At 37.8% G+C, this 26,757-nt stretch overlaps 1 protein-coding gene across 2 annotated transcripts in view; it reads right to left on the bottom strand.

Annotated features, from left to right (window-relative positions):
- The window catches only part of LRCH1 (leucine-rich repeats and calponin homology (CH) domain containing 1), a 93,375-nt gene that overhangs the window by 3,468 nt on the left and 63,150 nt on the right, over positions 1-26,757 (bottom strand). Inside the window, exons 14-18 of one of the 2 annotated variants that reach the window (XM_011973579.1) lie at positions 26,080-26,152; positions 23,015-23,119; positions 15,134-15,243; positions 9,154-9,291; positions 7,403-7,480 (exon numbers count right to left, since the gene is read on the bottom strand). In XM_011973579.1, coding sequence (XP_011828969.1) covers positions 7,403-7,480; positions 9,154-9,291; positions 15,134-15,243; positions 23,015-23,119; positions 26,080-26,152 — 504 coding nt within the window. The remainder of the gene's footprint in view (positions 1-7,402; positions 7,481-9,153; positions 9,292-15,133; positions 15,244-23,014; positions 23,120-26,079; positions 26,153-26,757) is intronic. The other variant, XM_011973588.1, reaches the window with a different exon arrangement.

Raw genomic sequence — 26,757 nt, 5'->3', positions numbered from 1 at the left:
GGTCAAAGAAATCCTTCACCCACAATCTGGCCCCGGAGGAACGGCATATTCTGCAATTTACACATCATTCTGCCCCACTCACACAGTTTTAATAGTCAAGGGATCATGTGCTCACCAGTAGCATAAAAATAAGAGATTTTCATTTAGGACATTTAAACTTAACCTTACTAAAGGAAAAACTATAAAGTTTACAACGTAATCCCCACCCTTCCTCTTCATTCTCTTAGTGCATCTTTTACCCTGGTCTGTGTAGACTTGGATATAAAGTAGTTCTCTCTGAAAGTTAACACGCACATTTAATTTTTTTTTTTCATTTTATGCTTGTTGATAAACTCTGGGGAATGCTAGTTCTAAGTACGTCCCTACATGTGTCAGAAAGTACATTACATTTCATATTTTTGCAACAACACATTAACCAAAAGTCTAGGAAGGGCTTCTTGGATGTGTAGTGAGAGTAGAGAGTAAAAGTACACCCCCACATGGAGTTATTATGTAAACTGCTTCACTACTAAACAGGTTTATTGGGGCAGGGGGAGTAGACCTCTGTGTTTTATCTACTCAACAGTCACCATGTAAGGAAGCAGAACACCTATTTCTCAGCTAATTGCAAACTAAGAGGCTCAGTTTTCTGCGCTGACTTTCAGCAGCCTGTTGCTGTCAGAAAGCAAACAATTGTCTCATACGCTAAATTCCTGAACCAGAAATGACCACAGTTTAAAATTAACAGGAATTCTAACTGATATATTAGCAAGAAAGAAAAGCTGTGGTTTTGTTTTCAAATTAAACAAAGATTGAAAATATGTGTGATCTATTTCATAAATGCAGTTTTAGTTACAAATTAGGTGAGGCATTTAAGACAAATGTTACGTATATTTTACATACTTTGCTATAATTTTGTCCTCTATTTTGGCCTCACTGCTAAGCGCTATACATCATGGAGCAACCGAAAGATTGTTTCTAAGTTAGAAGTTTTGCCTCACTTGTGTCTGAAGTTAGCTCGATACCCTCAGTTAAGTAGGAATACTACAAAATTAGGTTGGTTGAATCAGATTAAAAACATTCTAATTTTATTTTATTAATGAAGTTAGAGATACTCTTCACAAAATATTTTTAAGATGAATAAATCATGTTATATGTATTCAGATATTGCATCTTTTCTCAGTGGATCTGGAGAAATCAAGCTATCACTGTTAGAGTTCTCCCAAGAATGAAAACAGCTACACATAAATTGGATTTCACTGGGAGACAGATGCTGCTCATGGATTAATAGATGAGGAAACATCTAAGAAAAGTTTTCTATTGCAATAAGAATTTTCTATTGCAATGTTGAGCTTGACCAGGGAAATCCAAGCAAAGCAGTCATAAGACAGAAAGCTGATATGCAAACTGAAATGTGATTTTCACAAAACTAGTATTTTCATGGTAAAAGCAGACGATTCTGTCCTCAGCAAGTATTTCAATCCATTTCCCAGAACCCTAAGGAGCATGTCTGGTCTGCTCTCTGGCAGCACCATCAGACAACCAGAGTCAGACCAACTTTGCAGTTTTCAGTAGTACACTCCTCACGGGGGCAGGCAACACAGACCATTCTTCTCATACAGGAAAAAATTTCATGATGCCACAGGCTCTGGGCTTAATTAAAGTGGGTGAGACCTAGAGTGACAGCCTAGAGTGGTTAATTTAAATTAAATCACAATCTCTAAAGAAAAAGGAATGGATCTAAGACTGTCAGGTAGGCAAAAATTGGAAGCACCATGATGAATGTGTGGAGTGTGAGCTGCTGTGGCCATCTGAGAACTGCTCTCTGATTCAACCCTATGTCACACAGCCAACAGTCACATTCAGCCCTTAAAATGGGGCCATGAAGCAAACCGGGGCTGAAATTCCTAATTTCTGACCTGGGACGTTCTGCCCTTTGTGCTTTCCAAAATTTAGCCTTACTGAGAGGGACATAGAGATTATACTTTATTTCTTTAAGAAAATTAAAATTGGAAAATGCTAAAAAGAAAGGAAATTTAAAGAGGGAAAATTTCACCATGTATTTACAGAGCATTTGTAATCACTGCAAGGCATTTATAAAACACAGTTAATTCACTAAGAGTCCCCAGAGGCAAGTGTGGATGCTAGTGCCCATTATAGTGAACAAAAATCACAATCACCAAAGGTTAAGAAATTCACTTAGGTTGCACACAACCAGTGTGTGTGACCGAGATTACTACTGGACCAGGTTCCCCAAATACTATGGACACAAAGAGAAATGTTGATAGATCAGGCAGTTCAGGGTGTACTACAGTCTAAAGTCTAAGAACTAAACATATCTAGGCAGAAGTTTTATTTAAAACTTTGGAATGTATTTACTTTACTAATATAATTTTAATATAAAAAGTCAATATGCTTACAAAGTATTTTTTAATCTAAAATATCTTAATACAAGGATGTTCATGGTCATTCTGCAATATTTAAAGCCATAATTCAGCAATGAGGTATAACTTGGCAGGGAGAGGAGAGAGGTGGGGAAGGATTTCCAGTCTTCTCCAAATATATGACAACTAATTGCCAGTTTTATAGACTTAGAGAAAGTTAAATAGGAATAGCTTGGAAATCAGTTGCATCCTTTATAGCTAGAAAAGAGCCAGATCGGCTGTTTTCAATAAATTATGAATTTAAAAGTTGATGTTAATAAAACAATAAACCTGTCTGATTATTCACCCTTAGAATTAACCAACATAAATGGAAAATTAAAATAAATCTAGTAATAAGAATCTCATCCTTCCACAAAGCGTAGTTATGATTTAAATTAACACTAAAGTCATTGACTTGGGGAAGAAAAAGAGGTATAAGGCTCAGAGAAGATAAGGGACCCATTTCTCTTATTCTTAAGATTAAAACAAAAAAATAGTAGCTTCCATGTATAGATTGCCTTTCAAAAACAAAAAACTTCAATCAGTGGTACGTGTAATTTCCTAAACCCTCACAACAGGTGTAAAGTGGGAACACTATTACAACTTTCATATATAAAACCTTTAACACAAAAAATGCAAATATGAAAGTTACAAAAGATAAGGAAAACTCAGCCATAATTCCACTTACATTGACACAATCATCATTAGCATCTGAAGGTACTTTAGGGTTTTAAAACTCCCTTTGGCTGATGCAGAAGCTCAAGGATGCCAAGTGACCTGCCCTTGTGCATGTGGAATGAAACCTTTCTGCTTCCTCCAGCACTCTGAGCTGCCCAGATAGGCAGGAAGGAGCCCTAAGCTGTCAAGGAGTCTACCACTGTCAGCTGAGTTGCTGCCTTTAATCTTCTTCTCTATCGTTTCTCTGGAAGCAGGAAAGAAGACGAAGGGCTGAACATTTACACAACAGAGTACATTTCTATTCTAACTCCCCTCATCTAAAGAGGGCAAGTCTGTTAAATTAAGGACCTCAAGCCTTACAGAAGTTTGAGATCAAAGTTACCTATGTAACATTGAGTAGAAAAATTTCCCTGGTGAACCAAATACATCTCTGTTTCCTAATATTTTGATGCTTCATAAATTAGATTTCTCTCAACCTGACAGAATATTAATAAGAGCCCTAAAATATCCCTAAATTTGGATCCATTTGAAAACCTCCAACAGTCAACCATGAACTGTACCAACGACGAACATGTAGCCAATCTGCTACATAGAGGTTAGAGGTCAGGAATCTCCAAGAGCACTCAGAAAAGTCAAAGGAAGCCCCAGTGTGTCCATTAAAAGTCTCAGGGGGTCAAGGCCTAATTGGAGTCAGATTCTTAGGTGATGCAAAAAATACATCCCCAAGAATTTGGAAGCCCACCAAGGCCTGTCTTCAAGACCAAGTTGATGCTTGCACCAGAGGTCGAAGACAGCTGCAGAGTCTGACCACTAAGCATCAACACCACAAAGAGATGTGGGATGGTACGTAATGCTGCTTATAATCCTGAATGTAGCCAATGTGAAAAAGTTGCATTTACGAAATCAGCCACACCAGAACTACTGTCTTCTACCCTGTTGTAAAAAGTGGGCTTAAAATACCACCAAGGGCTGGGCACAGTGGCTCATGTCCGTAATCCCAACATTTTGGGAGGCAAAGGCGGGAGGGTGTCTTGAGCCTCGGAGTTCGAGACCAGCTTGAGTAACATAGTGAGGCCCCGTCTTAAAAAATCACAATACATTTTTAAAAATGTCATGGAGGGACAGTCTTACCCATTAACCTTTACGATTTATTCGGTGAATTTAGGTAGTATACTGCCTAACCTGCATAGACACATTTCCTGGGTATTAGAGAAACTGCAGAGTGATTCCAGCTGCGGAAGCACAGAGACGTGTGTCATGAACCGTGACCCACCCTGGGGCAAATGCCTGGGACTGTGTTTATGGGGACTTCTAAAGAAAATCATTTACTATTCTTTCCATCCCATTTTCTTACTTTACATGTAATAGTTTAACTAAATCTGCTCAGCTACTGTATTCCATCTATACGAACGTGAAAAAATTATACAAACTGCTGACCCTGACTTTGGTTTGTAGTTTCAAACTGTGATTCTATTACCTAGGACAACAAATTTTAGACTTAAGAACACAGCTGTGACTTTTCAGTATCTACAGGATGATTTATCATCGTCAATTAGATATTTAGCTTCTAAAATGCAGAACTCAAGATCTCCGTGGCTTGTGTGTGGTTAGATAAGTTATAGATGGAGAAGTAAAAAAGCTGGCAAATTAGAGGGAGGTATGACTACTAGGAAATCAATGAGTATTTTATTTCTCAGATATTAAGCTTGATGCAATAAGAAAAAGTAATGATATAGGTCTTCTTTTTTTTTAAGGTCTTTAAAAATGTCTTTTAAAATGTCTAATTGTAGATGGAGAATTTCTGCAAGTGGTCTTGTGATATAATTATCTTTTTAGTGTAAATCATCAATTGTACTGTGCCACATACACACTCAGACATCATCCCTCCTAGGTAGTGAAGGAAGTATAAATATCTAAGGTGGGGTGGGGAAGTCATTTGGTACCTCAACTTAGTGTTGTATTCCTAAGGTAAAAACATTTCACGTACTCTATGAGATGAAAACACGTTGTTTTGAGTATACAGGAAAATGCCAATTGCCTTGCAGTAGGAATTTCTGATTTGTCACGAAATATTCTTTACTTACTTTAACATTCTCATTAAACAAGTTCAACTGTTAATACACTTTTTGTCTAGTAGCAGTGAATTTAAATTCTAGTCACCAGTAAAATGCTATTGGATTATCCATCAGGATAGATACATATGTGTACACACACACACAGCAAACTTGAAAATCACCTTGGCCAGGTGCGGTGGCCCATACCTGTAATCCTAGCACTTTGGGAGGCTGAGGCAGGCGGATCACCTGAGGTTGGGAGTTCGCGACCAGCCTGGCCAACATGGTAAAACTCTGTCTCTACTAAAAATACAAAACTATAGCCGGGCGTGGTAGTGCACACCTGTAATCCCAGCTAGCCAGGAGGCGGGGGCAGGAGAATCGCTTGAACCCGGGAAGTGGAGGTTGCAGTGAGCCGAGATCGTGCCACTGCACTCCAGCCTGGCCAGGCAACAGAGTGAGACTCCGTCTCAAAAAAAAAAAAAAAGAAAAAGAAAAAGAAAATCACCTCAAGCCTTAAAAATAATTCCAAAAATATGCTAAATGATACTAAACATAGTTAAGTGGGACACTGCCAGAAAAAGATCATTTACTGCCTGGATTTGAACCTTCTTGGGAGTTATAAATTGTACATTAGTGCCAGGGGCATCTTGAGAAATGATGATAAATTTTGCTCTGGATTTTTATGGTAATTTAATTTCCTTTTCTCCACTTTAAAAGGAAATCTTAATTACCAGTCTTTACTCACAACAATTGGTTAAGGGTATTTCCATTTTATTTTATACTACTGTAAGCCAAAAAAACATTGATGAGTTTTGAAAACCACAGGGAGTTAGGTCATAACCTAATGACCGAAAGCACCGATGAAGTGCTTTCTAGCACAGACACGAATAATTTATCATCTGAAGCTTGCCCTGAGAGTTTTGATTCACACATGGGAAATCTTACTAGCCCATGACAGAATCGAATCATTAGAAAAGGTATGTAAGTGCGTTCACATATATATTCAAAGCCAAGAAATGTATAGGCAATATTAAAATGTACACACACAATAGACACGCAGATTATAACATTGCTGAAAGCAGAATAGATCACAAAGACAGTCCATTATATAAAATTCACACTCTTTATAAAATAAATTTGTAAGCTTCCTTGTATTGATATAGCTCTGACTTAGAGATGTTTTAAATAATGCTCTTCCTCAAATACGATGAGAGGCCTACCACTATCCCCCACCTCTGAATCCCACCAAGCTGAAAGGAAGGAAGAAAGGATAAAAAAAGGAAGGAATGATGGAGAAAGGGAAAGGGAAAAAAGCCTTTGTCAATCTCAGTAATTCCTATCACTCAGTAGAATTATATTGAAATATAATTCTTTATATACTCAAAAACAGTATCTCATGTATTTTTAAAATTGCTTTATCCCTGGGATATTAAGAAAGAAGAAATCATAAGAAATAAACTTCTATCAATTTCTGTTTATCACAATAAGGATAAACTTCTCAATTTATAAGGCTACTCCATATTCTGAGTGGATTGCTTCATGTCTGCCTAAGAAATCAGTTTATGTTACTAAAAGCAAAGTCTTTAAAAGCCCCCAGCCATCTGCCTGAGGCTGAGGCTGGGTCTGAGGTTGGAGAGAGAAAAAGTAGCAGACTACATGTAATTGAACTGCCTATTGGGCTCAAAGCAAACTGAAGGCAAAAATGAAATGCAAATAGTTAACAAACTGTAAAGCAACACACAAACACTGCTATCATTAATGATAATGATTAGTGCTAATAACAATAACCATAATATTTCCAATGTTGATTTTTTTAATCCACATATGGAAAATACAGCTACAGGGAATGATAATCAACAATCAGTAGGTCTTTGCTCAACAGCCTGGGATAAGAAAACCATCAGCTCCAAATTTCTACTCTATGAAACCTGAGAGAAGATTCTCTTGCAGCCTCAGCAACTTCTGTCCTTAAGAGAATCAAGCGGATTAAACATTTTTTTTCAAGTCTGAAATTTCACACTTACTTCAAAATCTGACATTATTTTACTTTTTCCTCAGAATTGAACATATTGCCTAGTCATTTTAATTTCAGTGCAATAGAGTAATTTAGATTAAAAGTTTATATAATTTATTCAATATTAGTTCTCAAGAAAGGTTGAGACAAAAAAGCAAGTACAAAGCTTTGCATCGATTCAATGGTTCAAACTCATATATTAAATAAAGTTTTTACTAGAACACAGTGATAGGAAGTAAGTTTGATCTTACCTCTGGTACTCCTAATTTTCGGCATGCTTCCAAAAAGTTCTCCACATTTCTTCTGCATTTGGCCATGCTAAGTTTGGGCTATAAATGCAAAGATACAGAAATAATGTATTATTAAAAGAGAAACCATTTTAATAACATGGTAAATTTTAAACTTTCTAAATGGCACAAGCAATACATGTTTATTGGAGAAAAAGAAAATAACACATAAGCAAATAGAAGAAAACAAAATATCACCCAGAAACATCCATCTTAGATTAAAAACTGTTAATATTTTAGATTATATTCTTCCAGACATTGTGTTCATATATGAATACATAGATATACATATATGCCTATGTGTATATATAGATGTATGTATATCATGTATATACACTGATGCATATGTATGCAAAATTTTCTGCATACATATGTATATATGTGTATGTTTATAGTGTTTATATATATGCACATACACACGTATATATAGTTTTTATGGGATCATACTGTTGTGTAACCTGTTTTAGTTTGCCTAAAGTACACCATAAACATCACCTTCCCCATCAACAAATATATTTCTATATAAAGGGTTTAAATTCACCAGACCAATTAACCTCCTTCCCACCAAAGCCATGAATATAGAGGCAATGTCACGGTAAACAGTACTGAAAATGGTGGATGTTCAGGACTTAACCAAAAGCTTCTCACAATTGTATTAACCTTGGCCTCTGAGGTGTGGGGTGGGTAACAGGCACATTTCACATATATACTATACTTTTTTACACGGTATGTTTTGAACACTTTGCTGCTAAATTGTAATAGCATTAAGAAGTCTCATTCATGTTCCCCTCCCCACTATGTCCCCAGCATCACCAATGAGTCCTTGAGTGCAGGGACTGATCAAGAAATTGTTGAAGTCATGACTGCTAACCAACCCCTTGACAGGTTATTCATAATATTTTTCATAGAACTCACATCTTTTCAGGGCTATCCTAAAATCCTCAATGATGAATAGAGGAAAAAGATTCAATTTAGAAGGGAAGTTACCAACTAAAAGAAGCTTTCTGAAAGACTTGTCACTGTTTAAATAACCCCTTGGGAAAAAGAAATTTTTATGTTCCTATAGTCTTAAAGTTAGCACCTTGATCAGTCAATCAGTAATTTCTTTTTCTTTATTTTTTTTTTCTTTTTCTTTTGAGACCGGGTCTCGCTCTGTCTCCAGGCTGGATTGCAGTGGCACAATCATGGCTCACTACAGCCTTGAACTCCTGGGCTCAAGCAATCCTCCCACCTCAGCCTCCCGAGTTGCTGGGACCACAGGTGTGTGCCACCATATCCAGCTAATTTTTGTATTTTTCATATTTTTGTATTGTGTGGTTTTCTATTTTTTTCCAGAGGCAGAACCCCGTCTTTACAAAAAAATACAACTCCTGAGCGCAAGTGATCCACCTACCTTGGCCTTCCAAAGTGCTGGGTTTACAGGCGTGAGCCACCATGCCCGCCCAGTACGTTATTTAAAGTGATTTGCTTGATATTGAAATAAAATTATGTTTCTGTCATTTATATATTTATTTTAAAATAGTCTCTCATTTTACAGTGAAAATGTTGCTTCATTCAGAGCCACTCATTCATTCCTTTTCTGCCTTATAATGGTTTGGGGCCCAACGGAAAAGATTTGAGCAAGGTCCTACTGACACCATTGACATCCTAAACCAACAACAGTGACCCCTAAAAGTCTGTTTTATGTCAGTTAGCTTCCCTTTGGTGTTACTTACAACCGCTGGTGACGGGACATGGATGCTTGCAACCGACCGTGGGCGGATGTGGTTGACCAGATGGCAGAGGACAACACCATCCATGAGTGCTGCCCCCAGGTCTTCATGTAGACTGACCTTCAATCTCATCTCAATGCTCTGTTGGGGAAATCAGAAGGAAGTCAGTTGCTATGAACACTGAGGTGACTGTGGGTAAAATACATTTATGGGTATTTATGAACTGAGGCACTAATTTCATTATGGGAAATTAGGATAACAATGCCTAGAAAACAATGACATTATTTAACTGTTTCCAAACAGTATCAAAATCCCTCTTTATAAAAACAAATTTAGGTGAGTGTAAAATTTTTAGTAAACGGAATGAATGGAATAATGGAATCACTTTTTGAGTGTGATAAATAAAAACCAAATCTGACTAGTTCAGGCAGTCTGCATGGGGCAGAAGAGGGATTAAGAAATGTTTTTCTCTGCCAGCCACTGCGCCTGGCCAGAGAAAAACATTTGTTAATCCCTCTTCTGCCCCATGCAGGGATTACAGGCCCAGTGGCCAAAGTGCCTGTAATCCCAGCACTTTGGGAGGGCAGATCACCTGAGGTCAGGAGTTCAAGACCAGCCTGGCCAACATGGTGAAACCCTGTCTCTACTAAAAATACAAGAATTAGCCAGGCGTGGTGGCAGGTGCCTGTAATCACAGCTACTTGGGAAGCTGAGGCAGGAGAATCACTTGAACCTGGGAGGCGGAGGTTGCAGTGAGATGAGATCATGCCACCGCACTCCAGCTTGGACAACAGAAAAAAAAAAAAGAAATGCTTTTCTCTTAGGCAACGTGTGGTGGCTCACACCTGTTAACCCCAACACTTTGAGAGGCCGAGGTGGGCGGATCCCTGAGCTCAGGAGTTTGAGACCAGCCTGGACAGCACGGCGAGACCCTGTCTCTACCAAAAATACAGAAAATTAGCTGGGCGGGATTACGTGCACCTGTGGTCCCAGCTACTTGGGGGACTGAGGTGGGAGGATGTCTTGAGTCCAGGAGGTGGAGGCTGCAGTGAGCCAAGATCATGCCTTGGCACTCCAACCTGGTTGACAGAGTGAGATCCCGTCTCAAAAAAAAAAAAAAAAAGAAAGAAAGAAAAGCAAAGAAAGAAATGCTTTTCTTTTATCTTGGACTATTTTTAATTGATAAATCAATTTTTGTTCTTTTAAAAAATTTAACTTTTGGTTTTTGAGATAATTCTAGATTCATATGCAATTGGAAGAACTAATACAGAGAGGTTCCATGTACCCTTTGCCCAATTTCCTTCAATGGTAACAACTTTCAAAATAACCAGAATATTGACATTGACAAAGTCAAGATGCACAAACATGCCCACCAGCACAAGGATCCCTCATGTTGCCCTTTTATTGACACATCCTCTCAGCTACTCGGGAGGCTGAGGCAGGAGAATCGCTTGAACCCAGGAGGCAGAGGTTGCAGGGAGCCGAGATTGCGCCACTGCACTCCAGCCTGGATGATAAAGCAAGACTCTGTCTCAAAAAAAGAAAAAAAAATTATAGACACATCCCCTTCCTTCCCACCCCAAAGTTCCTCTTCTACCTTGCTCCTATTCTCCTTTCCTTCTGGGTCTGGGCCTCCCATGACATGAATGCTGGATCATTTATTACACTTCCACAGGTCCCGAGGCTCTCCGTCCACTGATTTTTTCAATCTGTTTTCTCTTTGTCATTCAGATTAGATGATTTCTATTGTTCTCTCTTCTAGTTTCATTCCAGTTCTTTCCTTTATCATCTCCATTCTGCTATGGAGCCCATCCACTGGGCTTTTTATTTTCAGTAATGTATTTTTTAGCTCTCAATTTCCGTTTGGTTTTTCTTTATGTCTTCTATGTATTTGCGGAGATTTTCTAGTTCTCTGCTGGGGTATTCTTTTCCTTTCCTTTGACCATGTGCATCGTTGTTCACTGAAGCATTTTCATCATGGCTGGTTTAAAAATATCTGTCAAATAATTCTAACATCTCTGTTGTGTTAGTGACGTCATCTGTAGATTGTCTTTTTTTCCTACAGTTTGAGATCTTCCTTGTCCTTGGAATGATGAGGGATTTGCAATGGAAACCTGGATATTTTTGTATTATGAGACTCTGGATCCTATTTAAATGTTTTAGGTGGCTTTTTTTTTTTTTTTTTTTTTTTTTTTGACACTACTCTAGCTGGGGAAGGTGGCTGCCACCACCTTGTTACTGCCAGGTGAATGTAGGCATCTGGGTTTCCCACCGGGTGTCAACTGGCCAGGGAGTAGGGGTAGGGGAAGGTGCCTCCTTACTGCTCAGTGGATGTGGGAATCCAGGATTCCCATGTGGTCTCCACTGAAACTCTGGGAGCAGATGAGCTTCCTTACTGACCAGTGGGGATGAAATTTCTGGCTCCTGGCTTGGTCTTCTCTGACACCACCCCAGCAAGGGGAGAAGTCTCATTTGACTCAGCCCTTGCTGGTGTGGGTGATGGGACCACAGTATTTCCTGTGGTGTTCAGCTGCAGTAGCGCACTTATGGTCTAAAACTTTTCTGTCTTGCTGGGCTGTCCCTTTCCTGGTTATTTGGTTAGAGAAAGTCAGCTTTTATTGTTGTTTTTCTAAAGTCTGTGCCCATTACTGTTTCTGGGTTCTCAGCGACTTCAGCTCCAAGTCTGGATACATGAGGCAAAAAGAAAGTCCCCTGGAGCTCACCACGATGGCGTCCCTCAAGTCTCAAGGACCCTAATCAGTCTGTCTTCTCTTTACCTTCCAGAATGTTCTTATGTTTGTTTCATTTATGTCTAGGGGTTTTAGGTGTACTTAGTGGGAAAAATAGGGAAAAGTATGCCTACTCCATCCTCTTCAAAGCAGAAGTAGACAAATCAATTTTCAAAACTTAACTAGGGCTTTTGCAACAAAAACTCCTTTTTTTTTTTATTATACTTTAAGTTGTAGGGTACATGCACACAACCTGCAGGTTTGTTACATATGTATACATGTGCCATGTTGGTGTGCTGTACCCATTAACTCATCATTTACATTAGGTATATCTCCTAATGCTATCCCTACCCACTCCCCCCACCCCACGACAGGCCCCAGTGTGTGATGTTCCCCATCCTGTGTCCAAGTGTTCTCACTGTTCTGGATAACAGCCTATGAAACGATGACTTGATTTGGTGATTTTAATAAATGAAAACTTGAAAACAGTGCATGCAATAGTGTTATATAAATTTCTTTCAGAAGTGTCCTGTGTGTGGACAATTTTTTTAGGTACTCTTTCAGGCTCTAATTTTATATCACTAAATTAAGCCATAAATGATCACTATGACCCATGCTTCAGATAAAATTGTAAGATACCACTCCCTACGGGGCATATCTCAGCTTCTGATCTTCTTTGCATAGATTTTATAAAGTTCACCTTCCCAGTTTACATTACATCCAGACGGTCCTGGCAAATGACCGAGGTTTGACTTTCCCTTTGTGTTTGCTGAATCACCACAGCCGCTTAAAGTGGTGGTAAGAGTTTGTTTGTTTTCTTTTTAAAATTACTTCCTCCTGACTCTTTGCTAAACCATATAAAAAGTATCATCTGCTCTAACAAAGAGGCTGACCTATCCTAATTCAATTTAATCTGAATTTTGTTTCTAGGGCTCACTGCTCATTTGTAGAACTCATCGCTCTCTGAAACTGTGTATTTGTTTCCGTCTTATTTACTATCTCTCCCCAATAGATTATAAGCTTTAGAACAGCAGCGACCTTTTTGTTCTCTCCTACATCCATTACCTAGAATACAGCCTGGTAGAGAGTGACAGTGTTCTCAGTGTCTCAGAACAATGAGACAGTCAAATATGTAATGAGTCAATACATATTTGCTAATGAAAGAAGATTTAACATCGAATCTATCTCCTCCAAGAATCTCTCTTTTTTGAAAAAATTTATTTTAGATTCAGGGGGTACATGTGCAGGTTTGTTACATGGGTGTATTGTGTGATATTGAGGTTTAGGCTTCTAATAATCCTGTCACCTAAGCAGTGAACATAGTACCCAATAGGTAGTTTTTCAACCCTCACCCCCTGTCCCTCCCCTGTTGGAATTCCCAGAGTTTGCTGTTTCCATCTTTGTATCCGTGGATATCCAGTGTTTAACTCCCCCTTATAAATGAGAACGTGGTATTTGGTTTTCCGTTTCTGTATTAATTTGCTTAGAATAGTGGCCTCCAGTTGCATCCATGTTGCTGCAAAGGACATGATTTCGTTCTTTTGTATGGCTGTGTAGTATTGCATGGTGTATATGTACCACATTTTCTTTATCCAATCCACTGTTGATGGGAGCCTGGGTTGATCCCAAGTCTTTGTTTCTGTGAATAGTGCTGTGATGGACATATGAGTGCAGGTGTCTTTTTGGTAGAACAATTTATTTTTCTCTGGGTATATACCCAGCCACGGGATTGCAGCATTGAATGGTTGTTCTACTATTAGTCAAGAAGCTTTCTTAGACTCTTTTAGTTCATAGTTATGACACTTCTTTTTGAACATTAAAAACTCATGCAGCAATTCATAATGCGCTGTCTTTAATAGCTAATACCAATGTTTTCTTCCTTGGTGATTGACTCTTATACTGTTATTTAACCTTCCATATATTTAGGTATGATCTTCCTAACCTGACAAAAAGACCATGCAGGTAGACAAATACCTACAGAGTGCCCACTGGGAACTAAGAAATACGACAAGGAATAAGACAGCCATGGTCCCCGCCATCTCCAAATTTAAGCTTCAGTGACACCCAGCACAAGATTTCCTCTTTGGTAGAAACTCAAATGATTTGCCTATTAGATAACTGAGTTAAAATCTCTGGTCAGTTTGGGGTACAAAGTGAGGATAACTACAAACATTTTAAAATTAATGTAGTATTGCCGGGCACAGTGGCATGTGCCTATAATTTATGCCAAGCTACTTGGGAGGCTGAGGCCAGAGGATCACTTCAGCCCAAAAGTTCAAGGCTGCAGTGAGCTATGATCATACCATTGCACTCTAGTCTGGGCAACAGACAGAGGCCCTGTCTCTTAAAAATTAAAAATTGGGCTGGGTGTGGTGGCTTATGCCTGTAATCCCAACACTTTTCTACTAAAAATACAAAAAATTAGCTGAGTGTGGTGGTGCACACCTGTAATCTCAATTACTCAGGAGGCTGAGGTGGGAGGATCACTTGAGCCCAGAAAGCACAGGTTGCAGTGAGCTGAGATCATGCGACTGCACTCCAGCCGGGTGACAGAGTGAGACTTTGCCTCAAAAAAATATACACACACACACACACACACACACACACACACACACACACAAATTTAATATTATTAAGTAAATAAATGACAGGGCATTAAACTATGCCTGAATTGAAATAGTGCCAGCATTTATATGTATGTATTATTTTTTATTTACTACTATCTCATATATTCCTCACAAAACTCCACTAAGATCAATTAGAACCATGTTTTTTTTCTCTAAGAGACAAGGTCTCACTGTGGTCACCCAGGCTGAACTGAAGTGGTACAATCATAAATCACTGCAGCCTCCCATTTCTGGGCTCAACAGATCCTCTCACCTTAGCCTCCCAAGTAGCTGGGATTACAGGCATACGCCACCACGCCCAGCTAATTTTTGTATTTTTAGTAGAGATGGGGTTCACCATGTTGCCCATACTGGTCTCGAACTCCTGGACTTAAGTGATTAGGCTGCCTCCACCTCCCAAAGTTCTGCAATTACAGGCATGAGACAATGTGCCTAGCCAAACCATTTTTTTAGTAAATAAAGAAACAGACTCAGCATGGGTAAGTGGCTTGCCCAACATCCAGCAGTCAATGACCTAGATTTGAAATTAGGACTGCTTGCAATGTTTCAAAGTCTGTTTCTTAAAAATATAGAATGTTGCTTAAATTCTGAAAATTCTCCTTTAGTTACATAACATTTCTTGGGTACCTCACGAAGTTGTTCCACCAGCTCTTTCTCTTCTCTCATCTGCTCCATTTTCCTCCGGATTGTAAACTGTGGGTCTATAGATTCCAAATTTCTCTGAGGTCTTAGAAACACTATAATAGAAAGGGAAAAATGCCTTCATGTAGTGCCTTGTCACATAGGGCTATTCATATTAAAATCAAACAGTATTTTAATTTATCCAAAATAATTCATTTACCACTCAAAGAAACAAAGAAATTCCAAATCCACAAGAAAAGCCTGGCTCAAGTATTTTAAAAGAGACTATATTTTAAATTATACTAGGTTGAGTGGACTAACAAGCTGTATTTTTCGGTGATAATAAACTGAACCCAGGGTAAGGTCTGGGTCATTGGGACCGTTCCAAGTCACTGGTCTGACAGATGTCCTACTTCACTCATCTTCCCACTGTTTTCATTCTAAGTTTTTATTTACACTCAATCCTTTCATTAAATTCACATAATTTATTTCCAATAAGGTTCTAGAACTGTTGTATGTATTAAAAAAGCACAAGTTAATGTTTTTGTTGGCATCAAGTTTTTCATAAGCCTGAGTTAAGAACTAAGTGATGATTACACATTTGAGGGTGCGGTGGAAAAATTCTGCCTTCTAGACTGTCACTGACAGACGGTCGAAAAAGTCAGCTCTTTGGAGACGAGCAAGGACTCCTTTTAGGAAGCCTGTCAAGATTAGAAGTAGCTGAAGAGCTCATCGTTGGCTTCAGGTTCTTGAAGTTACGACCTCCAAGAACAGTAACAGCGATGCTCCCTCTGAAATGAGCTGAGCAAACACATGCCCTTCCCTCTGAAGGAAAACATCTTGTAGAGACCGATCAAGAAGGTAAATCATGTTCTGTGTATTGGAGAATGACTACAGCAAGAGTTTTATTTAATTTTTTAATGATACAAAGCCCAGGGCAGATTTAAACTTGATTTTTTTTCTTCCTAGAGATTTTTATCCTCGCACATAAGACGGAAGAAAGAGCTGTTCAGAGCCTTGGTTCCCCCATCCCATAGACTTTCAGATTGAGGTAGGGAGGGAAAGTCTCTCAGAAAATTCTGGGCAGAGAACTCCAATGTTAGAAATCCACACCACATCGAAGGCTGCATGGCGTACTGCAATTGCAGAAGTTTCAATCATGATCATTTAAACGATGCTGAATAAGAAAGAACGTGTAATTTTTATTCTACCTTGACATACATTTCCTATGGACCACTTTAGACACTATTTCAATATTTCAGATTCCTAGAAATTAAATATGATTTACAAATGGAATACTTTGGATACAAAGACTTGAGTCCACTCGGTGTAACCAAAAGTCCTGTGCTCGCCTAACTATATTTTAATTTCCATTTGTGCCTTTGAACATGCATTCTCCTTCTCACATCTCAGTATTTTCTTTCTAAATTAGTTCTAAGATACTTGAATTCGCATTCTGATGCTCTATGGAAGATGAGAAAGTTGACATATCTTAAATCGTCGACTTAGAGTTAATGGAGAAAGAGGATGATTGAAGGTACACAAGGCCTGTCGCCTTCTGGAATCTCAGAGAGGAGTCAGCTTGTGGCCTGGGGCCTCTGCTGGAAGCCACTGAGGGAAGTCACAGGCAAAGGACACCACAGGCAGTCACAGGAGGACTGTCACCAAGTCCCACAGGACCCAAACCTCACAGGACGTAGAATCAATTGTCTAAAAAGTAAAGCCAAGGTCAGTAAAAGGACAGAGTGACCAGGCAGGGAAAGATGACAAGTTCACAGAGAAAAGGGAACTGAGGAAAACTCTGACAAATTAGGAAGCATGGAAGAAACTGGAGAATGCATCACATTTTACACCATTTCAAGCAAAACCAAAACAGAAATATACAAAAATGTAAAATCTAGAACTAATTTGCACCACCAAATTTACCAAAAAAAGGTCAAGAAATGCAGATAAGAGTTGGATAATACATACATATGCCAGCAAGGGGCGCCTCAACACCGTTTGAACAAATCAAATGTTTTCTTTGGAGCTGTTATTTTCCTTTGCCTTTTTTCTGGGGGGTAATCTTATCTAATAATATTTTCAATATGTTTTTATTGGCAGATTTCAATCTGAATATGAAACTATCAGGAAGTGAAATGAACCATGAGCTTTTGTTCACCACCACATTGCCTTATTAGAGCCCTATGTGAGATACCAGGATACCGAGATGGTGTCTGGGTTTTACTTTCCTGGCATCATTTTTAAATTTTGCATTCCTTTGTATCTTAAAAATGTAACATGCATGCGTGGGCATTTGTTCTATGAATGTTAAGCAATCTAAAGTGTTTTAAAAACCAATTGAACTGTATTTTTTTAAAATGAACACTTCAAATATACACAAAATTATCAGAAATAATGACTGTATCACTACTAGTTTTCTAAATTTATTCATTACTATGACATATAAGAGAGCTTAAGGCAATCTCTTTAGGCTCATAATAAATCTACCAAGTACAAAAGTGCTTGCTTATTTTGCTGGGTTTGTTACAACAGAATAGCTTTACTGGAACCATTAAAGTACCTCTGATTAAATTACCTACAGTTTTTTCTTTTCTTTCAAGTCCTATTTAAATAATAAATCCAGTGACCAGTCTGGGTCCAGGCTTCAGGAAATTGATCTACAAAAGAATTATTCTGCTTTTCCTTAATTTCATATCACTAAATTTCAAGAGCTCCCTTACTTAATCCAGAGGAATAAAAGTTTAATTTGAGGCCATGAGAGAAATATTAAGAAGCAGCCCCCACTGTGATAAATATTTTCAAGTCAAATGCTCCTGTGACTGCTGAAGTGTAAATAAGAAAAAAGATGGGTGAGAGAGCAGAGTGAGTGTGTGTTATGAGAGTGTTGAAAGAGATGAAGAGGTGGTGATTGGTTTTTGGGGGTGGGGGGGGGTGGTGAAGGGACACAGTCTCACTCTGTTGCCCAGGCTGGAGGGCAGTGGTACGATCTCAGCTTACTGCAACCTCAACCACCTGGTTCACGTGATTCTCCCATCTCAGTCTCCTGAGTAGCTGGGACCACAGGCCTATACCACCATGCCTGGCTAAGTTTTGTATTTTTAGTAGAGGTGGGGTTTTGCCATGTTGCCCAGGCTGGTCTGGAACTCCTGGACTCAAGTGACCTACCTGCCTCAGACTCCCAAAGTGCTGGGATTACAGGTGTGAGCCATGGCACCTGGCCAAGGTAGGCAATTTAAGATGAAGGAAAAAAATAAGTTCTGCTTAAATTAAGCCTATAGGTTTAATTTACTGTATGCTGTATAAACAACATTTATTTTTATTTTGTTTTGAGATGGAGTCTCACTCTGTTGCCTAGGCTGGAGTACAGTGGCATGATCTCAGCTCGCTGCAAACTCCGCCTCACAGGTTCAAGCGATTCTCCTGCCTCAGCCCCCTAAATAGCTGGGATTACAGGTGCCTGCTACCATGCCTGGCTAAATTTTGTATTTTTAGTAGAGACAGGGTTTCATCATGTTGACCAGGCTGGTCTTGAACTCCTGACCTCAAGTGACCCACCTGCCTCAGCCTCCCAAAGTCCTGGGAATTCAGGCATGAGCCACTGCATCCAGCATAAATAACATTTAAAGAACAGAAAAGATTTGCACATATACGTAATTTATTTAGCAGAAGAGATTAAGCATGGAATCTGCAGGGTATAATGAAATGCTTATGTAGAATATCAAATTCATCCTCACAGATATAGGTCAAATTCCACTGATCTTTCCATTATTTTCTGCCTTTTCCTTCACTCTTTTCCCCATCCTCATCTCTGAGCTGGGAGTAATCTCTATCTTCTGTGAGCATATAAAATTCTTTTATCTGTGTCTCTCCCATGGCACTCACCACTTTCTGTCTTACAATAGAGTGATATTTCGCTCCATTATGGATCTGTAAACGTTTATGTCTGTTTCCAACTTGTACCCTCTACTCCTGCCCCACAAAGCAGTGAGTGGGGGCAGAATGAGTTTGTTGAATGAGTGAATGAAACAAGTGTTTCAAACACTCCCTCATTTAAAGCTCAGTCTATTTGGAGAACGTCCTTGCAAAGATTATTCTATCCTGATAATCAGTCACCTGAGTTTTTCCTCTTATGAATAATCTCCTAAACTTAGTTTCCAGGTCTGAATGCATTAGACTCTGAAATAAATGTTACATGAAAGCAGAGAGATTTTGGCTATCTCTTTCAGAGCTGCATCCATAGTGATGAGCATCGTGCATAGCACATAATAGGCACTCAGCAGATATTTAAGGATGTGTACAAGAAACCATTTACGTACTTGTTGTGAGAACATCTTTGAGTTAAGCAAACAAAGAAAGCCCTGTGCTCTAAAAATTGCCCAAATGCACTTTCTCATTTAATTATTGCATGAAATGCACTCTTCATATAAAAAATATTTATACCTAAATTTAACTCAATGAGAGGAGATTCCTTCTCTGTGGAAACATGAAGTTTTAAAATTTAGCTCTCAACTTCTCCTTGGAAGTTAAGAACCTGAACTGGACATGATGTTTAAGATAGACAAACTCAAAGGCAGCAATATCTTGGCTTTGAAAAAATATCACGAGCTTTAGATCCAGGCTACTGTGAATCAGAACTCTCACTAGCTGATTCATTCATTCCTTTCTGGTGCCTAAAATTGAACTGGACACATTCTGTGTCCTCAAAATGCTCACATTTCTTCTCTATGGTCATAGACAATTTACTTAACCCAGTGACTTTCAAGCTTACTTGAACACTACATAACATCACATAAAAACAAGTGAAACAAATGACCAGTGCTTAGACTCAATGCTACACCAAATAAATGAGCATTTCTGACTATGGCATGGCCTAAGTGGTTATAGTTTTACAAAACGCCCAGGTGATTCTAATATAAAACCAGAGTTGAGAGCCACTAAAATGCCTCTTATATCCTCAGTTTCTTCATTTTTCTAATGAGAAAAATAATACCTATAGTGCAAGATTACTGTAAAAAATTAAGGAAAATATCTGCAAAGTGGTACAAGATACATGGTTACCTCAGAGACTAATGTAAACTGGTCCATTCATCCATTCTCTGGTGATAACTTAAAGATTAATTTTCAATACGTATAAAGTAGCACCTACAAATTCACTGCAAATGAAAGAGCAAAAATTAACCCCAACAAGATAGAAATGGTTTTTAACTCCAAAGTGAAGTGAAGAGGAAAGATTCAGTAAGAGGACACAGAGCCGGGGGAAAAGAAGAAGTTAAACCATCAGGTTAAAAACAGAGGTTACAGCCGTCCCATCCAGCTCCAGGGGGGACCCGGACAACCCCACAGACAAACTTCCACATCCTCCTTCATCCACCTCATGCGGCAGAACTTTGAGGACTTTGAGAACTCAAACTCCCAAGGACCTTCTACCCAGGTTGCCAATTTAAAAAAATCTGTTTGAAGAATAAGTTTTAGAGAAATGGGGACTTTAAAATGAGATAGAATGGGAATAAAATATTTGAAAGAATTTAAATAAAAGGATAAGTTTATATAAAGCAAGAAAGTGAGCAAGGTAAAAAAAGGACAACTTTACCAAAAATAATAACTAAAAAGTATAAATAAAAGTCAAGTTAGATTACGTTAGGTTGAGCTGGTAATAAGATGATGTTTATTTATAAAGGTTATTTACAAAGATAGCAGCCAATATTGAATAATGGAGAAAATATGAGGAAACAAAACTGATGTAATCAGCTTTGAAATGCCAAGAGAGGCCCCTGAGTAGGATCTTCTGCTTAAGAGGAACCAGTAAGAACAACATAAAAAATAGTCTGTGTTCCTTTCCCAACATTAGCTCACAGACTTGTGAACATACAGTGCAGCTTCTTTAACTAAAAAAAAAAAAAGAAAAAACCATTAGAAAATGTATTCCAATCACAGGTCAAAATTAAGAACAAAGAGAATGAAGATAAACATAAAAGTCAGATCTGGGAAGCTAAACGAGTATTTGTAAAGACTATTGCTGTCCAGAAAATTTCTGTTGCCCAGGGCATAATAGAGACAAATTGCAAATAGGAAAAAATGACAGTCTTCAAACATCTGACATGATCGACTGAACCATGAGTATTGAAAACGATGGCTTTATTATTATTGTGGAACAGCATAACAGCTGCATGTGAATTCCTCGAATTCTTACTCATAGAAAAAATAATTTAATAACTATTGCAAGGTTATTTTATTTTTAGAAAGATTTCCACAACGATTATTTTCTATGGAAATTTAAGGATTTTTAATCAAATGAAAGCAGCCTGAATGTAGATGCAGCAGAGATGATTCCAGAGTTAGGAACCCTGGTGTGGCTTCACCTCCACCTCAACCCCACAGTGTGATCCAGGCGGCTCACCTCACCTTTCTGGTTTTAGCCTGTTCATCTATAAAGATAGTAATTCTACTGCTACATAAGAAGTCTAATTGTTTCCCAGCTTTAAAAAAAAAAAAAAAAAAAAAAGTCCTTTGGTTTCAGATATCATTCCTAAGGAAATACCAAACCACACATAAATCTTTCATTTTAGGCTTTATTTCCTTTAAACAACATTAGGCCCATAAATAGCTATAGTTTCTGAAAAACAAGAATGCCTCCCCTCCATTAGAAAAAAACCTTAAGAAAGAAAAAGTTTATCAAGAAAGTTTCCATTTAGCCCTCTTCAACTTCCAAAATTTAAAACTGGATGGTATAAGCAGAGCCATTTGTTTCATAACTCTTGTTTTTTAATCCTATTTATTTTCAGTTTAAACATTTAGAAATCTATGAAATATTAAATTCCTTTTATAACTACTCTGCCAAAGTGTACATTGTCCTTCTCCATAAGGAAATTGTAGAAGCATTTTTGGTTGAATTTTAACCAGAAATCACAGCAAGTGTCTTAAATATATATATTTCTAGGTATTACATATAACATACTTAGATGAAAAGAGAAATATTATCAGAAAACGTATCTTCCCATTATGTCTGCATTGTGGCTATACCCTGTACCTCACTACTCTTCCCTATAAACCACATTCTCTGTTTCATTTAAATTGACTGCAATCACTGTGTATTCTGAAGTAAAATGTTTAAAATTTGAAGATTTCAAAAACTAGAATGAAATTAGACTAGAATGGAGATGAAGACATATGTGGCGTGTAGATCTAAATAATTATATTTTATTGTAATCTCTTAGGCTACATAAGATTTAAAATTAAAAGATATCCACATGAATACTAGCTGAGTATCCTCGATTTTTTATTTACACATTTGATTCTTAGGCCAAGTTACTATCCTTGAATGTCAAAAAGATGAACTCATACTCAAGAAGGTATCAAAAGTCAAAACATGCCAATAATTTGGAAAAAAGAAGGCAAATGATTTATCTTCATTTTTAGAAATTTCTCCACATTAACATTATTTTCAATGCAATACTCCAGGATCAGCCATGCTACATTTTAATTACCTTAGGTTACACGGTAAGCATAAATAATAAAATATCAAACTCTAAAACCATTTAGTTCAGATGCAGGAACAAGCAAAGATAAATCCAAATGTGCAAATCCCAAATCTTTGTAAACGAGCAAACAAACCAAAAAACCCAAGCAGAAAAGGGTAGAGAAGAAAGTATTATAATGCCTTCCCCAAATCCAGAATAGTCAAGTTAATTAAACTGGAGTTTGACAAACTGCTAGAGAACAATCCACATGCACTTTTCTGGACTTGACTTTCCAGGCTTATACATTATTTCTCGTACCAAGCATGCAGGTGAATATACTCTATCTTCAGCTGCACAGAGATGAATGTTCAGTATACGCATTGGCTTATTAATGAGAACATTGGAGAATAGGTACAAAGCCACCTACCATTGTCACTGTCTCCTTCAGATGGAACACTGTAGCTAGAGCTGTCCCATGTCTGTGCCTGTGTAAGTGTGTTGAAGGAGATAGGAGGAAGAATGAGGGCTGGGTCTGCAGGGGAGCCAGAGAGCCAGTCCGCGTACAGTTGCACAAGGACCAGGAAAAACCAAAGGGGCAGCAGCATTTCACAAATGGCATAGGGTTTGCATGGAAATGAAGAGTGGATTTCATTTATATGGGGTTTAATTTCAAATGCACAATATAGGAGAAGAATGAAAGATGGTGCATGGAATAAAAAGAATGATAAAAACTGAGTGTTAGTACCCATCAATCATACACTTTGCATGCAGTTCATATTGTTAATCTTAACAGTTCTGCAAGCCCACAGACTTAGAGTACTAATGAATCAGGTCAGAGGAAAGAAAGAGTACCCAAAGGTTAGGTAGATAAAAAGGCAAAAGATCTGCCAGATACCTTTCTCAAAGACTTTCTAAAAAACTAACAAAATGCGATTCACACACAAAAATATTGGTGACATAGAATAAAACTTAATATGTGTAAATATATCTATTATTTATAAATAAAACTATTATAGAATCATCATTTACCATTAGTGATTTTTTTTCTCCAAAGCAATGTCAAATTTCTTTTTAAAGACATCTGTAGGTCTATTGGCATGCTTTATAGATAGCTGAATCTAGCTAATTCTTTTCTCAATCCTGAACATACCTCTCAATACTGTTTTCAATATTGCTCAGTTAAAAAACAAAAGACAAAAAATGTTGACTACTAGTACAGTCTATTTAACAACAAATCCAATTAACCAACAGAGATCAATCAATTTCAAGAACTTCTGAGTTGGTCACTTATGAAATGATAGCAACTCTTACTTTTGCACTAAATATCCATATGGCAATTTCATATTTAGGAAATATCTATATTATTTTTTATTCAGTCATAAGGCAGGGTCAGTAAAATAAATGGATATAGTTCTAGACATAAATATTTGAGTATGTGCAGTTGTCTTCGTTTGGGAGGAAGACCCAGAAAGAAATGAAAGAAACTGTCAGCCTACTCTAGGTTCTTATTTCAACTTGCTAATTTAAGCAGTCCGTTTTTATTTATAACACAGAAATCACATAAATCCACACACTTTCAAAATAAAAATTAACTGGCTTTAAGCATTCTAAAGCTACTCAATCAAAAATGGTTTCTATCTTTTAAAACTATATGCTTTCCAGTTAAGATTACTGTATATATTACTTTCCAGAAAATGTGAAAAATACATTTAAGCATATATAATATTTTAAAATTGTTAAATCAAATGAAAAAAATCTCCATACATAATGCAACTTTTATAAAGTTCCAACATGTCACTTGATGATCCTGAAGATAAATAGCATTATTTACAGCAACCAAACTCCATAGAGCTTTCAACAACAAGAACAATTTCCACATTGGTTAGTCAGCATTATAGAAAGGCTGGAAGCTTGGAGAGGAAATTAACTTCGTTTTCTCCTATTCAAAATAAAAGCTCCATTTATTTTTCACTGCTACAAAGAATGTGAAATGGTTTAACAGCCCCAGTACAACGTAAACCCTAACTGTAATAAGTTCAGTTTGGACTCTATAAAAAGAATAAAAACGTCACCAAAATAATTCTACAATTGCAAGTTATACATTCAACAGAATATTATTCTTTGAAGATCCATTCAACTTTGATTCGCTCAATTATACCATACTTTTCAATTGTGTAAAACTGACTGTGAGGATTAGGAGACAGTCTGCAGCTCAACAGGAGGTCCTCAGTGTGTAAAGTAAGTCTCCTGGCGGGTTGTCACTGAAGGCACAGATGCGGTGTGCCTGGACTCACCTCCATTCCTCCCAGGACACACCTGAGACCATGGAAATGAAAACCCAGCCAAGGGCCTCAGCCCAGAACTGATCACATTTGCTTAGTTCCAAACATGAGAAGACCAGCCATTTGAGTTTTATTTCATGTAAAATTTGGCTCTCCATAAAACACTCACTAACCCTTGTCACACTCAAGCACTTTCTCAAATGGCTTTTTTCCTATGGCCCATTCAAACTGCCAGGAAACCATTACACCTGGCCAATTGTCACCCATCAATCAACCTGCCCCAAGAATGAAAAACACTTCCTTTATTAAAGAATCATCTTTATTTTTCCTATGGGTGCCTTTTTGCAAAATATACACATGTATAACCTCTACTGTTGTCAAAATGCTTTGCTGGAGAATTCAAGAACATCTGAGTTCTCTACCAGCTCTTAAAAGTGTCTGAATTCTTTATTAGCACTTGCTTAAAAGCATGAGTAATAAGTGTAGACTAAATACCAAAGAGTCAAAAATATTAAAACAAAGAAAGACCTAAAAGAAGGAAGATTAGCAACAGAACTTCAAATAAACAGAGAAATCAGAAGAATCAAATTTTTCTATACAGAGTGCTTTCTTTTCAAAAGCAACCATTATTTTGTACATTGCTATAATTTACTTTTGTGAATAAACTCATAACAAATTAAAATAAAATTGGTAATATAAGCAGAATGCTTTCTCAAAAGACTTTTTAAAAAGTAACTCCTGACCACTCATGCAAGCCTTGAAATGACCACTCTGTTATGTGAGTAAACACACAGAACCTACCAGACTCAGAAAGCAAATGAGGATGTCTCAGAAAGGAGTCACTTTTCCAGAGGCAGGCTGCCCCTTAACTCAGCCGAGCACCAGGAACCACTGGGGCCAAAGGGCAGCTATTTTATCTTCCTTAGGTAAAGAAAAATCAATAGAGTATTTCGTCCCCGCTTACATGCTCCCACCTTTTCTTTCTTTGCTCTGATTCAAAGGAAGGTAGGTGATCCACTACTGATAACACAGACTTAGCTGATTCACTGAAAACAAAGCTACAAACTCTGGCCTCCCCTAGCTGTAGATGCCAGGATTTCAGCTCAGCAGAACTGACAAGGATGTGCACATTGATAATGTATACACTTAAAAGGCTCAAGAGAAAGCAATGAGTTATTTAGTGTAAGAATGGGCTGAGGTTTTCATTTACCTGATCGAGGCTTCAGGCCAAATGGAGCTGTGCTGTTTGTGGTAGGAGAGACTGCAGGGGAGTTCTCTCTAATCTGTGGTGTTGGAAGGAAAGGAAATTAGGAAAAAAATAAAAGAACAAAAGAAGAAAACAGAAGAAGAACTACGTATGGTTTTCTATGTTCAAGGATTGTAACAAAACTACTCCCTTTTCACATTTGCTGCTGTGTGATGAAGTCCTGGCTAAAAAAAAATAAATCACCTTGTAAAGATGTTAAGTGGCATAATCAACAGAATGTTGTTTTAGAGTGACCCACTCAATTTGTCTTGCCCATTTTAAGAACATTTTACAATTATGTGACACTGGCAATCCTCTTGCACAGGTGTGTGCATGGGTGCATGCACACACACACACACATATCCACTTATATCCAAAAGAGGGCACATCTGATGAAGAAACAGATATTACTGAACTCAGTAATACTGAATCACACACTGAATCATTTATGGAGAACAAGACATTCTAAATGTTGCCTATTTAAGTGATCTTCATTCTGTTTTCTTGTAAAGATGTTCCCACATTTGGTTTTTAAAAACATATCTCATAAAAATAAATACTTAATTATGAATAGGACCAGATAAAGCTATGATAGCCAATGAGAGTTAGACAGATTCCCCCAAAGACTCAATTAATTAATCA

This window comes from Mandrillus leucophaeus, unplaced genomic scaffold (genome assembly GCF_000951045.1).
Source record: "Mandrillus leucophaeus isolate KB7577 unplaced genomic scaffold, Mleu.le_1.0 Scaffold1002, whole genome shotgun sequence".
Taxonomy (NCBI): domain Eukaryota; kingdom Metazoa; phylum Chordata; class Mammalia; order Primates; family Cercopithecidae; genus Mandrillus; species Mandrillus leucophaeus.
This window is presented reverse-complemented; position numbering and strand designations above follow the sequence as displayed.